This window comes from Calidris pugnax, unplaced genomic scaffold, assembly GCF_001431845.1.
Source record: "Calidris pugnax isolate Ruff unplaced genomic scaffold, ASM143184v1 scaffold107, whole genome shotgun sequence".
NCBI lineage: Eukaryota > Metazoa > Chordata > Aves > Charadriiformes > Scolopacidae > Calidris > Calidris pugnax.
In genome coordinates, this window is record NW_015090901.1 from 1,774,403 (window position 1) to 1,790,666 (window position 16,264).

At 45.6% G+C, this 16,264-nt stretch overlaps 2 protein-coding genes across 2 annotated transcripts in view; one reads left to right on the forward strand and one right to left on the reverse strand.

The window, feature by feature from the left end:
• Positions 1–3,547, forward strand: part of NAT10 (N-acetyltransferase 10 (GCN5-related)) — a 50,714-nt gene extending 47,167 nt beyond the window's left edge. Inside the window, exon 29 of the mRNA XM_014948846.1 lies at positions 2,907–3,547. The gene's annotated coding sequence lies outside the window, so the exon portion shown is untranslated. The remainder of the gene's footprint in view (positions 1–2,906) is intronic.
• The window catches only part of ABTB2 (ankyrin repeat and BTB (POZ) domain containing 2), a 143,241-nt gene that overhangs the window by 15,782 nt on the left and 111,195 nt on the right, over positions 1–16,264 (reverse strand). Inside the window, exons 4-7 of the mRNA XM_014948849.1 lie at positions 10,955–11,107; positions 5,935–6,100; positions 2,563–2,652; positions 1,985–2,086 (exon numbers count right to left, since the gene is read on the reverse strand). Of these exons, the coding sequence (XP_014804335.1) occupies positions 1,985–2,086; positions 2,563–2,652; positions 5,935–6,100; positions 10,955–11,107 (511 nt within the window). The remainder of the gene's footprint in view (positions 1–1,984; positions 2,087–2,562; positions 2,653–5,934; positions 6,101–10,954; positions 11,108–16,264) is intronic.

Genomic DNA, 16,264 nt, shown 5'->3' on the forward strand with positions numbered 1-16,264 from the left:
AGCCTAGGGCTAAAGGCTCCATGTGAACATCAATTTAGAGTTTTCTTATTTTCTTTTGCTTTAGTGTGCTTTCAGTAGCGAGTTTGTCCTGGAAAGGTGCTCAGCTGGCATCTTGGAGAACACCTACTTTTTTTTTCCTCCTCTTTTTAAAATTCTCCTTTACGAACGTGGTTTTGCAATTGTAATTTCCCAGCTCCAAAGAGCTCTGCCATCAGAGCTTCTCTCCAGCACAGGAAGTCCATCTCATTTAGTTTCAGTCCATCTCATTTAGTTTCACGCTGTGTGCAGGAAACAGGGTTCCTCCAGGGAATTAGCCCTGGAGGCCAAACGCGCCTCTTGGTCTCTGGGTTGCCACACACACAACCTGCTTTCACCCAACACCCCCAGCAAAGGGAAATGACCCCCCTCCCAGATGAAGGGGAGAAGGTTACGAGATGATGGGGACCTTTCATGGTGGGGTAGGGCTGGGGGGCAGCGTCGGGGCACCCATGGAGTGAGGACCATCACCTCCGACGGGCACAGGAGTCCAGCTGGCTCTGCCCTGTAACACTCTCCCAATTTGAGGCTTTCAGCCATCCCCAATTAGTACTGGTCCTGGCATAAAGAGCATAAACATTCCCATTTTTATTATAAAACTTCTTGCAGAGCACAACTGGGTCGTGGGCTGGTTTGTTTCTCCCTTCAGATGCCAGCTCTTCCACACAAGCTTTGCGGGGTGGGGCTTAACTGGAAAGGTGATTTTATACACCAATTTCAGCAACGGCTGACATCTACTCTTTTAAAAACAGTTGCCAAATGAAAAAAAAAAAAAAAGTGTAATCTTCAGAAGTTTAAACCAAAATAAAAGAAACGAACTTTAGAGCCATGGTTTAGTGATGGTTGTTATCAGAGTTGGGTTCAAAACTAACTTTAAGAGCCATGGTTTAGTGATGGGTTTCATCAGAGTTGGGTTGATGGTTGGACTCAATGATCTGAAAGGTCCCTTCCAACCCAGACAATTCTTTGATTCTAACCCTGTGGGTAACACGGTCCAACAGGAGCTTTGATAGACTTGGCCTCTAACCCTGTGGGTAACATGGTCCAACAGGAGCTTTGATAGACTTGGCCTCATTCTCCTGGGAGAACTGGGCTCTTATCTCCCATGTAAATTAGGGCCTGTCCAACCTTTGCAATACCGGAGGCTGCCCTGGCAGTTTGCCAGCTGGAATCTAATCTTTGTAATTATTTACAATTGTACACAAATAAAAAAAAAAAATGAATGTGTGCAGCCTCCATTTGCTTACAGCTTTTTTTTTTTATTTCCTCCTTCGAGCAGAAGGGTAATTAAATTCCCCAGGAATTGACTATCTGCTGTGATCAGTTTTGAATTCCTCTTGAAGTTGAATTTCCAGGATTCTACCCCAATTCTGTGTTAACTTCCCCCGAAAAAAGGGAGCAGGGAGGATGTGAGAGGCTCAACTCCCACGACAGCTTAAGTCTCGTTCATGCAATTCTCAAGGATTATAAAAGGAAGTTACAGCTGATTTGCTGCCATTAGAGCAGAAATCAGCATACGCTTCATTTTTGCACATGTAAATGTAGAAACCAATTAACATCTCATGTCAGAGAGCGTCCTGGTCCAGCAGTTTGCCTGTAACCACTCCACATGAAGCCCTGGTTTCTCTACAATGCCAGGGCAGCGATGGTGCAGCATCGTTTGGGATGTGGTAAACCATGGGCCAAGACTGAAACCAAAGAAAAATATGGAAATGTGTGTTTTGTTATCAAGGCCTTGCTGGGAATTATGTCATCTAAAAAAGCATCGGCTGCCTTCTCATTTTCAGGACATGACTGTTTCCCCTGGTTTTTAGAAGGCTTCCACCAAATGGCACCTGGAGGCTGTGAGGGTCTCGTGCTCGGGAGGGCTGAGAGTGAGGGGGGGCTGCTCTCTGCCCCCCCTGTGTCTCCTGTAAAGGTTCCCAAAATGGGAGTCTCCTCCACTCACCTGAACGACAGAGATGTGCCCGTGTAGGACAGCAAAGGTGAGGGCGGTCCAGTGGCGGCTGTCGGGGTGGACGGAAGGGTATCGTGGAGACGTGCTGGGGACCTGGGGGAAAGGAACCAGGTAGTCATTAACCCACCACTGCCGTGTCCCTCTGCCATCATCTTCAGGCATCTTGTACAGAACGGGCTTTTTTCTTTGGAAGTGACAACCCCAGGGAACAGGAACTGAGGCCATTTAGAGAGCGCCGCCAGCTCCAGTCACTCTGTCCAGTCCCCTGGGCCTTTTTAATGGGCTTATTGGTTTCTCCAAGTGGCAGCTCCTTCAGGATGGAGGCCCCCTTACCCCCACCGTGCCAATTAGACTTGCCAATGCCAATCATAATTGGAGCCACTGAGTGCTCCAAGAGGTTTTGAAGGTTTTCTTCCCCCTCCCAAATCCCTGAAGCAATGATTTCTGAAAGAAGTGCCTTGCTCAGAAGCTTCCAGAAATGAAGCCTTCAGTTGCTCGGAGAGATTTCATGACTGCTCTTGTTAGTTTACAGATGAATAATTACAGGGAGAGGGAGCTCTGTTACTCACTGGTATATCTAAATTTGCTCCAGCATCTATAAGCATTTGGACCATGGCTTCATCTCCAGCAGCGCAGGCGTACATTAGTGGGGTCATACCCTGCAGGAAAAAGGGGAAAAAAATAAAAATAAAGTTATCTTTTTATACCTGTCAACAGTGAAATAGCGTCAGGGACATGGTGAGTTGGAATCTTAAGGTAGAGAAGAGTATGTGTGTGCGTGTGCAGGGACAGCACATACATATATATTCAAAACATTTGGTTTCTCTGCAGAGGGGACACAATGCACCAGTAATGTGCAGGTGTGCAGGGACAGCATATACATATATATTCAAAACATTTGGTTTCTCTGCAGAGGGGACACAATGCACCAGTATCAGAAAAGTGACACAGACAAACCATCAGGGGACAAAACTGGAAGAGCACAGAAGGGATCACTGAAACCCCAGCTGCGTATTGTCCACAATTCTTGAGCTTTCTCAAGGCTGCCAAAAAAGAAATACCATTTCTTGGATCATTTGTAGCCAGATGAACCGAAAGTGGAAAACAACACACAAAAATACACAAGATGAATTTATTTGGCAACTTACCCCCATCGCTAAAATCCTATTTGCCACAATATTTCAGCGTTTCAATCCCATCAATCTCTCCCTCTCTACTTAACCAGCAAACCGTGACGGCTCAGAGATGAATTATGAGAGAAATGAGCCTCACTTAAACGGAGCTCATTCCAGACGTAGCCAAGGACAGAAAGGAAATGTCCTAGTAAAATCCATCCCTGCTCACATCCTACTGCTCCCCCCTCTAATTATTGTGAGTGTTTGAATTTTCCCTGGCAGCACCTCTGCTGCTCACCGGGCGATAACACGGCTCCAGCTTCAGAGATGGATTTGTGTCATAAACCAGAATTGCGTCTCTCACCGAGGAGTGCTGCCCTCCAATCTGCAAAGGCATCTTTTCCAAACAGCCACAATTCCAATCTTCCTGCCTTTGAGGCGGTGACATTCGCAACGAGGTTTCAGGGGCCGGGGAAGGGGGGGGGGAACTGGGTGGGTTTGGCTTTTAGGGAGCTTGGGAGGATCAACTAATTAAAGACAAATAACTGAGAACTCAAAACTGGGGTCTGCAGGCTCAAGCCTGTATTTACTGCTACAGTCAGGGTTCTAAAACTACCAGGTTTGTACAGCATTACCCTCCTTTATTTTTTTCTTTAATTTATTTTGTTTTTTAATGCCAGTTTGGCATTCCCTGCTTACTCATCAGTGTGTATATTCCAGCTCTGGCAGAGTCACTGCTGGAGTCTGGGTGTAACTTTGGCTGTGACGTGGGGAGCGTGGCAGAGGACACTCGCTCAGCTGCAGAGACGAGTTGCTCCAGAACCCCTAAAGTGGAGAAATCCAGAGCAGCAACGGCTCCAGAGGGAGCCCATCTCACCCTCCTCTGCCAAAACACCACTGGGAGATGTGGGAGCAGCTTTCTGCAAAGACAACAGACCTGCCAGCACGCCGTGCTCCCCCTGTTCACAGCAGGACTGGCTGGAGGGTGACATCGACAGGATGACAATGAGACCATCAATAAGTGACAGCAGAAACTCCTCAAACTTTCCAACAAGTCGCCTACAGAACACAAGGTAAAAAAAAAGCCAAGCAGCTCCCAGTTTACTGGCTGGCTGGAGAGAGCTAAAAACCATCCCATAGTGACAAGTGATGACAGTCTTGGCACCAGCCTCTTTGGTGTTAGGACAGTAAAGTTCAGGATGCAAAATAATCTGCTTTGAGAGAACAAAAAGCCTCAGGGCTACATAACCAAGACCTGCAAAAAACTTATATAAAAATAAAATAAATACAGGAAGTAAGCGGCAGACCTTGGCTATATAAATCTGCCACCTTTGTCACTTGAATAAAGTCAATATCAAGGGGACCTGTGATGTGACACCCCACCTCTGCAACCACAAAGCTCCTTTATTGGGTATGTAAATAAGGCAGCCACATACCTAGATATAAGTTTGTGCAGGAGCAGTTTCTGCTCACTATGTAGGTACACACTCACATATCCTTTAAAATCATGGGATGGTGGAAAGTACCACGTTTCAGGCTCTGGTTTGAAATGGTACCTACGAGAAAACCTCCCTACTGGAACGTGAATCCTTCCTCCTGATAAATATCCTATTGTTTCCCAGACACCACAGCTCACTCTTATTGCTGTGACAGCTATAATGAGTGTTTATTTGGAGGAGTTTTGTTGGTGTTGGTTTTTTTTTTTTAATTAAAAGCTAATTCAGCGCATTGAATGATGCCCCAGAGAAGAGAGTGCTGTTACTTGATGGGACTGACAGCACAAGCAGAAGCAGCTGAAGACTGCCCAGACTAACGAATCCCTACGGCTCAGCGTAGCTGAGCAGGGAACAGGTAAAAATGAAAAAATACAGAGCGTGATGGACTTTCAACAATGCTAATACCGACAGATTTTGATGCCACTGGGGCTCTCGGGGCTGTTTCTTACACGCCAGACTGTGCTGAGAAGATGTAACTCACTTCACGCCTGGAAGCCACCAGACAGTAACACCTTTTGGTCACTCCTCACTGACCCAGGCTGCATTTGGGCTGTTGAACCAGAAGAGAGTGTCGCTGGCAAAAACCCACCTTGTTTTGACATTGTCTTAGCATTAAGCCAACATGGGGCTTTCCCTGGATTAACCTCTCTTCCATCAGTGCTTGAGAGCGGCCATCCAAGGAACAGACCTACATTCCAGCTGATAAAGAAACAATTCACTCCAGGCTTTGACTTAGAGGTGTATTTTTTTGGTTTTTTTAAGGGATACATTTTCAGACTAAAACACAAGCTAGAATTAGAAAAGCCTTGGAGAGGCAAGTAACACTTAACAACCTCGTCTATTGATTTGCCACATAGAATCACAGAATGGTTAGGGTTGGAAGGGACCTCAAAGATCATCGAGTTCCAACCCCCTGGCCCTGGGCAGGGACACCTCCCACTAGAGCAGGTTGCTCAAGGCCACATCCAGCCTGGCCTTGAACCCCTCCAGGGATGGGACATCCACAACTTCCCTGGGCAACCTGTTCCAGTGTCTCACCACCGTCATAATAAAAAATTTCTTCCTGATACCTAATCTGAATCTTTTTTCTTCCAATTTAAAACCGTTTCCCCTTGTCCTATCACTACACTTCCTGTCAAAGATTCCTTCTCCAGCTCTTCTATAGGCACCCTTCAGGTATTGAAAGGCCACTATAAGGTCTCCCCGGAGCCTTCTCTTCTCCAGGCTGAACAATCCCAGCTTCCTCAGCCTGTCCTCATAGGAGAGGAAAGGAAAGGAAGGTGCAATTTGTTCATGCAAAGAGATTTTGTGTGTGTGGTCCCAGCGTTACCTGATCGTCCATGGTGTTAACCCCCTCAGGGCCCAGTGCATCGATCGCTTGGTTGATCAGATCTGTCCTTCCACAGTTGAGCATTCGGAAACCCAGATCCTGCTGGAATTTTTCAGTAGCAGCCTTAGCATCCAGTCTCCGGAAGGAACTGAAGCAGCATTCAGGTCTGCAAAGAAGAAAATAATTTCTGGATAAAATAATCCGGGTATTTTTCTGTTGTTTTTTCTTTAGGCCTATCTCCTAGGACATCAGGCTCATTAATTTTCATGATTTTACCTATCGTATACCTTCCCCACTGCTCAATCACGTCTGAAAAATTTGGCCAACCTCACGTGTACTAGAGATAGAAGTTTTAGTTCTTAGAGAAAGACAGTAAGTTCATGGAAATACTGCAAAAAAAATTGTAAAAAAAGGTTTCCAAGTAAATAAACCTCATCAGTGCCCTTCTCCGAGGGAAAGGCAGGAAGAAATCCTTATTGCTGCTCAGGAGTGGTAGTTTCCACCTGGCGCCTTATTCCCTGAGTAGCCCTGGACCAGGGACCACTCCTGCTACATCTTACCCACCAAAAGGGAAGGGATGCTGGGATAACTGGGATCACTGCACCACCGAGGTTATTGTGGTGGGATGGGGGTCACAGGCTGCAAACCTGCAGCCACCAGGTCTCCTCGCACAAAAAACCCCACCAAAAGCCAGTTACTTTAAATAATGAGCTGTATGTATTTTGGGTATCATATTTATATTTTCCTGCTTGTTCTGGGGTAGTCCATCAAACATACAGAAAAGCATATTGCACGGAGGAGAAAGAGGTGGAAAATATATCTAATAAAATACCAGTGTAGTTCTAGGTTGAAATAATAATGCTGTCTGTCTACCAGAATAGCTATTATTTTGAAATAAAAGGCATTTCTGAAAGAAGATAATGATCCTTATTCTTTTCTAAAAAAAAAAATAAATAAGAAGTAATAAATAATATGACATCAAAATCAAATTTAGGTAGTGCAACATTCTCAACTCTTTTCCAACGCCTCAATAAAAGTAAGTGTCTTAACGTATCTGTGAGGCTCTGGGAAATCCTTATCCTGTAGATGACTATCAAACGACCTTTATCTCATCTGGAAGGAGCCCAGGGATTACTGAAAATCCTCTGGTTATCTGCTCTGAGACTTCTGAATTCCAGACCTGAAAGTGTATCTCCTTCACTGAAGAAACACTGCCAAACTGGAGGAGTTTCCTATCAGAGCCGGGCCCCGATACGGTCAGCCCTTTGATGTTATTTTGGGGTGAACTCCTCCTCTGCTGCTCGTCTGGTTTCCAGCACAGGCTCTTGTGCAAACCCTCAGTGAGCAAGATACCAGCCTGCCAAGTTCCTTTGAAAAAGGAGATTATTTCAACAAGCTTAACCCCTTCTGGAAACTGTTGGATCCGTGTCCCACTCATCACTTCACACAGAAGATTCCAGATGAACCTTATTCACGTTTTAATTCAGCTGGTCATTTTTTAATGCCCCTGAACTTGCATCGATGGTGGGTGACTAATGGTGAGCAGATGCTATGACCAACGTGTTGAGTTAACAAAGATTGTCCCCCTGGGCCTGGTGACCAGTCACATTGTACTGAGGAAACCAGCATCTCACCACAGCTGCTTTCAGAAAGGAACTGTGACTGGGGAAGTCAGCAGGGAAGCAAACTGATGGTCTTGGAGTCCTGAGCTCTTTGGAGACACATCTGCAAATGACATGTGTCTCCCAGGCAGCCGGGTACAAATATTTGATCAGAAGACAAGATCTCTGAAGCACCCTGATACTAGAGGAGAACACCCACGGCACGGAGAGGATGTGAGGTAACAGGCTTAATGCTACACATAGACATGAATCCTAGAGCTAGGCTAGCCAATTAATAATCTTCTTCTATTGTGGTAATTAATACAGTATAATGATGCTGTCCAACAGGGCCCCGGAGATGCTGGGAGGGCTGGAGTACAGTATCATGATGCTGTCCAACAGGGCCACAGAGATGCTGGGAGGGCTGGAGCCCCTCTGCTGGGAGGACAGGCTGAGAGAGTTGGGGGTGTTCAGCCTGGAGAAGAGAAGGCTCCAGGGAGACCTTAGAGCCCCTTCCAGTCCCTCAAGGGGCTCCAGGAAAGCTGGGGAGGGACTTTGGATCAGGGAGGGGAGATATAGGAGGAGGGGGAAGGGTTTTACATCAAAAGAGGGGAGATGGAGCTGAGATCTGGGGAAGAACTTCTTTGCTGTCAAGATGGCGAGAGCCTGGCCCAGGTTGCCCAGAGAAGCTGTGGCTGCCCCATCCCTGGAGGGGTTCAAGGCCAGGTTGGAGGGGGCTTGGAGCAACCTGGTCTGGTGGGAGGTGTCCCTGCCCAGGGCAGGGGGTGGGATAAGATGATCTTAAAAGTCCCTTCCAATCCAAACCAGTCAATGTTCTATGATTCTGCAATCCAGCATTTCCCCACTTATATTCCCACTTAACCAGTAACAGGTGAGTACTGAAGATGCTTATAAATTGTCTGGCAAATATGAACTGTGAGCATCCTGTTAGAAAGGCTTCATCCACTAAGACACACACAGCTGTTGTGGAAGACTGGACTGCCCAAGCAGTCAATGGCCTAGAAAAGATATTAGAGGTCTGAATTTCAGGTTGTACTAATTATATGTTCTTCTTCTGCACAACTTCTCTTTCAGGGATTTCAACATACCCAACCTGATGCATCACTGCTGCAAGGAGCTATGATTATGTGACTTTTAGCCTGTGCATCCTAAAGAACAGCCAGTTGCAATTTGCCTACAGTCACAGAGACAGCCAGGGGGGAATTCAGCTTCAGTTCCAAGATCTCCTTTTCCTCTAAACAGACTGTAATGGCCAGATACAAACGACAGCTTTAAAGGATGATATAATGGGCACTGAAAACAAGGCATTCCTCTCTCCTCGTGTATTTTTTCTGTTAGTTTATATCTTTCATGCAGCAAAAAGACAACAAATGCTCTTTATGACACCACACATCACAGAGCGTCCTTAGATCTCTGAAAGTAAAACAGACAGTTCAGAACAGAGACCTGAGCAAGCTTAACTTTGATTTTTGCCCTCTACTACAAAGATGACGTGCCTTACTTTAAAGCAGAGGCTGATTCACCTGCAGGGAATGCACGCTGCATACAGCCCTATGGAGGAACAGTCTGCGAGGTAAAAGGTGTGAAAGGATCTCAGTTTTCTTACGGAATTGCCATTTTTTATGTAATAGCAACAAACTGGATAGAAACCTTGAAGACACTCCTTCCTTTGGCCAGTCCTGCTAACCCTTAACAACCCAGCAGGTGAATTATCTTATGCCTGAGTATCCCACATAGTGTGGCTCAGGCCCTTTATACCCACTTCACATATTTATTTATTGCCTACATTATTTTGGGTTTCCTGGGTTTTCCTGACCTTCACTTCACAGCTGTGTCATCACTGCTTCAGACTGAAATTACTGAGATGAACCCCATTTTCACCAAGGCTGTCTCTAAGGATTTCCTCTTCGCTCCCAGCAGCAGCAAAATCAAACACCCAAATCCCTGCCCTCTTTTTGGTTAATTTCTCAAGGTATACGATCTATAAAGTAAGGGATGACCTGTGCTTTGTATGTTAATGTGCATAAAAAAAATCAGTGGGAAGATGGAGTGGGATGCCTTTGAAGTAGAAGATTTGGATTCAGTTTTGAAATCAAAAGTCTTTCTAAAGGAGAGAGTGAAAGAAAAGCCATGAAGCTGACTGGAAGTAGCTGTGATTAGGTTAGCTTTCTGCAGTACTGTTCAGCAAAGAATGTCAGGTTTTTGCAAGCATTAGGCACATAGGTAAAACTAATTTAGCTTGTATTAAGTTGCCTACTCTAGCACCTCCCATCCACACGTAAGCCAGAGTAGCTCCTGCTGGAACTGACCCAGAGCACACATGATCTGGCAAAGAAAAGGGAGAAGAAAAGCCTTCCAGGAATAAATGTCCAACTCCTGCTTTGTGGCCGCCAAGTCCAAGCCCAGCTGCTCCCTCCTAGTCTGAAGCCAAGGAGTTTAAATACCTGCTGAGCATCACCTGGTTAACCCCACTTTGCAAAGACCCAGTACCCAGCTCCCGGAACCGAGAGCTGAGCCCAGGATCCAGCTGCAGCTGGCAAAACATTCACTCATCTAATTGCAGCACTGTACTCACCAACTAATTAAGCTCTGCGTTAAGTTTTGTGGGTAATGAACACTACCCTTCAATTCACAAACGGGGAGACAGAGAAGTGTCTGCAAAAAAGCAAGAGCCTTTTTGGCTGCCAGAAGGAAAAGGTAAAAAGCAACAAAACCAGATGCAAAACTCCTGATTAAAAGCCTTTTGTTGCTTTTCTTGTTTATCAAAAATGATTCTAAGAGTAAAGGTATATTTTTATCTTATCAGGTGATCATTTCATCACTTCAGAGCATGATAAAAGTATTATTTATTGTTATTAATGTGTGCTGCCCACTCATTTAACCCAAAGGTAGATGGGGAACAAAATTCACTCAAGAAACAAGAATTTACCTTGTACTAAAGTTCAAGGTGTAACCCCGATATCAAACCCAGTGCTAATGACAGCAACTTAAAGGACTACAAACCTGAATAAAAATCCCTATGATGTGCTAATGAACCAGGCTAATTATAAATCCCCGTTCAATATATATGTGAGGGGAAGACTTTAAAAGGTACCGGTACTTTTCATCAAGGTATCTCAAAATACAAAGAATAATCTTGTAATTAAGGCAGAGGCATAAAAACCTCCAAATACTAGTATTTCAATCCTTCTCTGTCTCGTTCCTCCTACAGAACTTTTGGCAAGAGGAAGATTTTTCTACCCCAGCTGCAGTGTTTGGCCAAACACTTCTTTATCTCCTGGAATACCTCAAGGTTACACACGTGTCAATTTGTAAAGTATCTTGAGATCTGGCTTTTGTGAAATATAGTAAGAAGTTAGGATTATTTTAGCTGCTTATAAAAAGCTCATGCCACGTACTTTAGCTGCCGGGGCTCGCAGTCCAGTCCGGGTAAGAGGAGTCTGGCTGTTTGCCTGATATCATCACTGTCCACAGTCAAACTGCGCCGGTGCTCAGCGTAGGTGATGGCCACTCGCATCCACTCCATCAGTGGTGGCAGAAGCATGAAGGGTCTGTGCAAACAAGGAAAAAAATCCATCATAGTTAAGGCTGATTTGTTGTCTTGAACGGCAAAAGCACACTCTGTGGCTTCCTGGGGGTGGCACTGATAAACCCCCCTCCCCTGCAGAGGCAAACTCCGTCCCTGGGCTCAGCAAGGCTGGCAGGTCACAGCGGGTGGAAGGAACTGGAATCGCTTGGCCTTGGTTATCAGAACTGATTCTCACCCAAAACGGGGTCATGCTAGGACATGCTGCTTCCCTGTGACACTGTGGGAAATAGGGTCAGACTGAATATAAGGGACCTATTTCTGCTACGTAGGTGTGAGCTGGCAACGTGTGCTCGTATCCCAGAAAGCCCCCCGCATCCTGGGCTCATCCCCAGCAGCGTGGGCAGCAGGGCAAGGGGGGGATTCTGCCCCTCTGCTCTGCTCTGGGGAGACCCCCCCCAGTGCTGCCTCCAGCTCTGGGGCCACCAACAGCAGAAGGACATGGAGCTGTTGGAGCAGGGCCAGAGGAGGCCACGGAGATGCTGGGAGGGGGGGCTAAGAGAGTTGTGGGGTTCATCCTGGAGAAGAGAAGGCTCCGGGGAGACCTTCCAGCCTCTTCCAGTCCCTCAAGGGGCTCCAGGAAAGCTGGGGAGGGACTCTTGGTCAGGGAGGGGAACCATAGGAGGAGGGGGAAGGGTTTTACATCAAAAGAGGGAAGATGGAGATGAGATCTCACAGAGAAAGTCTTTCCTGTGAGAGTGATGAAACACCAGCCCAAGGTTGCCCAGAGAAGCTGTGGCTGCCCCATCCCTGGAGGGGTTCAAGGCCAGGTTGGATGGGGCTTTGAGCAACCTGGGCTGGTGGGAGGTGTCCCTGCCCAGGGCAGGGGGTGGGACTAGATGATCTTTAAGGTCCCTTCCATCCCAAATCTTTCTATGATTCTATGACTCTACTGTTATCAGCTCTAGGTCAGGTCCCCCAGCTCCAGTAGCCAATATTTGGATCAGAAGGGCTCTTCATCTCAGGGGTACAGCTCATCTCATAATTGCATCTGTTGTTCTAAATAACCCATATACACACGCTGCTCCACCACCCACTTAGTAACACTGAAAATATTCTTGAGTGTTTGAAACTTCAATTAAACCAGGCTAATTCTGTGCTACCTCCACGATGTTTACATTACATTATCACTCTCCGGTGACTTTTCACATCCCACATTTCTTACACACAGAGCTCAGGCCTCTGTTTTTGCACAAATGACCCTGTAGATCAGAGCAGAACTGATGCAGCTGTGTTTTAACGTGAACTGGTTCGCTAGGGAGGAAGGAGTAGAATCAAAACCATAACAACTAACGCGGAGACTTCTCTGGGTAAGAATAAATGGACACCGCTACTTAAATTGTAAGCAATTTGGGGAAAAGCAATCTGTCTGCTCCTAATTTGTGCAGAACATCCAACACAGTGAGGTTTTACTCGATATGAAGGCAATAAAGGAATATAAATACGGTAATAATAGCAGCAACAGCCGCCAATCTGGACTAGTTTATGAACAGCCCCCCTCCTTACTCCTGCAATAAGAATGAACGCAGGGCTGAGATTACACATTAATATATGGGTACCACAGGACTCTCATACACCACGTATCTCATCCATCCTCTCAATATACAGCCAGACTGATCAATTATTTGCTTGATTTTTCCCCCCGAGGATGCCTGCCACCCTGGTGGAAGGCTCAGAAACGCCAGCTGTAATTGAAAATACCTTTTCCATTTCCAGTAACAAATTTAATAACGCTGGGGGAAAGAAGCCCTTTTCATTTAAGCATTCCAAAGAAAATAACTGAGGGGAGAAGGTACCAAGTCCTTTACAAAGTTCAGAGAAAAAAAAAGATAAATACCAGAAAATACAAAATTATTTTGGCATTTATAAAAGGAGCTGAACCTACGAAAGGCATTTTCAAAGCGGCGCACGTATATGTGTGTGAGCACAGTCAGAGCAAGCAACACCAATCTCGTTAGAAACCATTAATCAATAATGGGATTGGCCAGCAGAACTCCCTTTGTATGACTTTGAACATCCTTCAGGGTGGAATAATTCCACTCTGTAAAATACATGCCATCTGCTTCCATTTTTCCAGTTGCAAGGTGCACTCTAAAACGCTGCCATTATCTCTTTACAAACAAGTGCACTCTGTTTCCCTCAGCTCCTTCTCTTCTCCTGCAGCATCTCCAAAACCAGAGGTCCTTTTAAGCATCTGATCGATCCCGGGTTGCCAATACAAGGCTGTTTTTAACCAAACACCTACTTACTGCTTTTACCAGTTATTTCTAAGTCAAACAATAAAAATACCAGGGCTTCATTCATCACTTTGAAAATCACCCAGCAGCTCATTAGTTAGACTTTTTCTTGAAGTCCAGCTTGAATCCCCCAACCAGTTCAGGCTTTCTAACTTGTCCCAGACCCCTGGGATGGGATGGGATGAACCCCTCCAGCACAGGGTGGATGAGCTTTAAGGTCCCTTCCAACCCAAATTACCCTATGATTCTGTGATTCATTCTATGCCTGACTCCCCTAAGGGAAGGACAGCAATCTGCAACAGGCATTTAGGAGATGCCCTTCAGCAGTCTGTTCCAGAGAACTTCCACCCTTATCTGGCCTACAAAAGAAGCATTTACACCTTTTAAATTCAGGTACTTAAGGGAGGAGCCCGAATTAATTATTTAGACTTTCTAATTACTCAGCAGAACCTGTAATATAGGATTCAAAGCTCCTGAGAGGCAGTGAGGACAGAGGGGTAAACTAAAAGCCCCAGAATTAAATATGCAAAGTTAGACGGAGCGAACATTTCCGGAGCAATTGGAAAACTCATCTTACAAGTGATTACATCTGTCACCTTTTACGGTAGATAAACTATCCAGGCCACATCACAGCTTCCTGGACACTGTCATGGTGGCAACACTGGTTGATCCAGCACAGCCCTGATCATCCTGTCAGGTAAGGAGCCAAACCTTGGTGACGGTTACACGTGGCACAGGGGCAGTGAGCACCTGTGGTCACCAACAGAAACCACCACTGAGTCTGCACCAGAAATAACAGGTAAGGTGAAGAGAAAGTTCCATTCTGCTAAAAATCCACATGTGCCAGGGTTATAAACGGCTCGTGGGCACAAACAGACCTTGAATGTGGAAAACTCGGTTTGGGAGGCACGGGAAGCAGGAAGAACTTCTTTTGCTTGTTTATTTTTTTAATCTCAACAGATTTTTCCAAAGGCTTTAAAACCCACAGCTCCACAGACTGCCCGGTTACCCCGTGCCCAAAGGAGAGCAGGCTTTGGATTGCAAGAAGAAATGTCAGGAAGGACATTTTCCTCCTAATTTGTCCCAACCCCACCACTTGCATCGCTGTGTGAGTTGGATAAATCATATTTCTATCAGCAATGATAATGACTTCAATTTCTATTTTGCTGCAGAAGCTTTATTTCTCTTGAAAATGTCTAGCTTGAGGATGAGCTTTCTATTTTCTCCCTGACACACACGCACACTTCTCTTTAACCCAACTAATTCCACCTGGCCGTGCTCACAGGAACAGCCCTGTTACTTTGCTCAAGGACACGACACCAGATAAGCAGTATTATCCCATGATCCGAGGAAAAAAGAAAGATATTCAGTTCAACTGAATGAAATGCCAACGTTGGGTTGTGTCACACTAAGAAAATAAATGCAATTATTTGTTTTCTAGAAAATAAATGGAATTATCATCCCTCTGGCCCTTAACCTGGGTGTTTATCTGCCTCCAGGGAAACACTGATCATTTCACAGTCTGAAAAACACTGGAGGAGGGGAAGGAGAGAAACCTTCACGGAAAATTAACTGGGAGATGCTGCAAGCTAAAGAATTGATTTCTGTCTCCGCACTTCTGTCTGTGCCATTTCTGTACTGCCCATTTTTCTCTGGACTTTCTGACATTCAGAAGCATTTGTCAGCTCATTAGATTCTGCACATGAAGTAACCCAGCCCGTGGAAACTGTCACACTCACCGCAGTAGTTCACTGGGGACACGTATTCTCTGGTGTCCATGACGAAGGATGCCACCAGTGTTTGGTTCAGTTTCTTGCCACAAAGTTGTCTTTGAGTGTAAAGGGGGAAGTACAAAGCAGTGGAAAGTAACATGGACACCGCTCATCTACTCTACACCTTGTAAAGAATCTCAGTAATGTCTGTTGTCATCATGTGCCATCAATATTTTATCCATAGGCTCTTGGAAATTTTCTCCATTTAGAATAACAGGGGATCAGGCTGGTGCTGGGTGAGATGTGCTCTGGAAAGAATGGACTCTATTGTGGGCTTCTTCCCCCTCATTTGAACTAAACCCCGTTGGTTTTTTTCAGACATAACCAAGAAGGATGGTGGTAACAGCAGTTGGCAGAGAACTGGCAGCAAGCTGTAATTTTTTCCTGGAAAATGTTCTACACTCATCTGATTAGAAGGGCCCAGGACGTGACTGGCACATGGAGATCACGTGCGGTCCTTGAGGATGTGCTGTGGGATCACAGACTTTCAGTGTTAACTTGTGCATCACAAAGGAACTAGCCCCCAAAGTGCTCTCTTCTGAGCATTTTTAAGAACCCTGGGGCCAAGACATTTTTGGCAGAGAGAAATTAATTGTATGCAAAAAGAGAAGAGCTCCAGAGGAGTTAGAAAATTATGTTAACCCTCTTCTGTGTTGAATGCTTGGAGCTTGACTTGCAGAGGTGAGGAAGACCTGCTATCTCCCATGGAAACAGCAGGTCTTTCCAGAAGAAACAGCCATTCTATCAAATTCTTCCCTCCCGGTGACAAGATTTGCTGGAGAAAGGAGGAGCAAGGGGTGGAGGAGGCATTTTCCCTGCAGCCACCTCTCTGCTCCTCCTGTGCTATTTTTGGTCACCTCCCTTTTTGCTACAGCAAAACAAAGAGGGAGCCAACAGTGACAGCAACATCAAGAAAGAAAAACCTTGTTCTTCTAAACAAGAACCTCCTTCTTCTAAAGCAGGAAAGAAAATACTGTCCTAATGGAAGCAGCTGAGAATGGCAAAATTTGTGTCCCTCTTGGCAGCCTGAGCTGGTCCTGAGACACACATCAAGGGACAGTCTCCCATCCAGCCTCTCCCATTTCTTCTCAATGGTTTGACTGAACAAGCTTT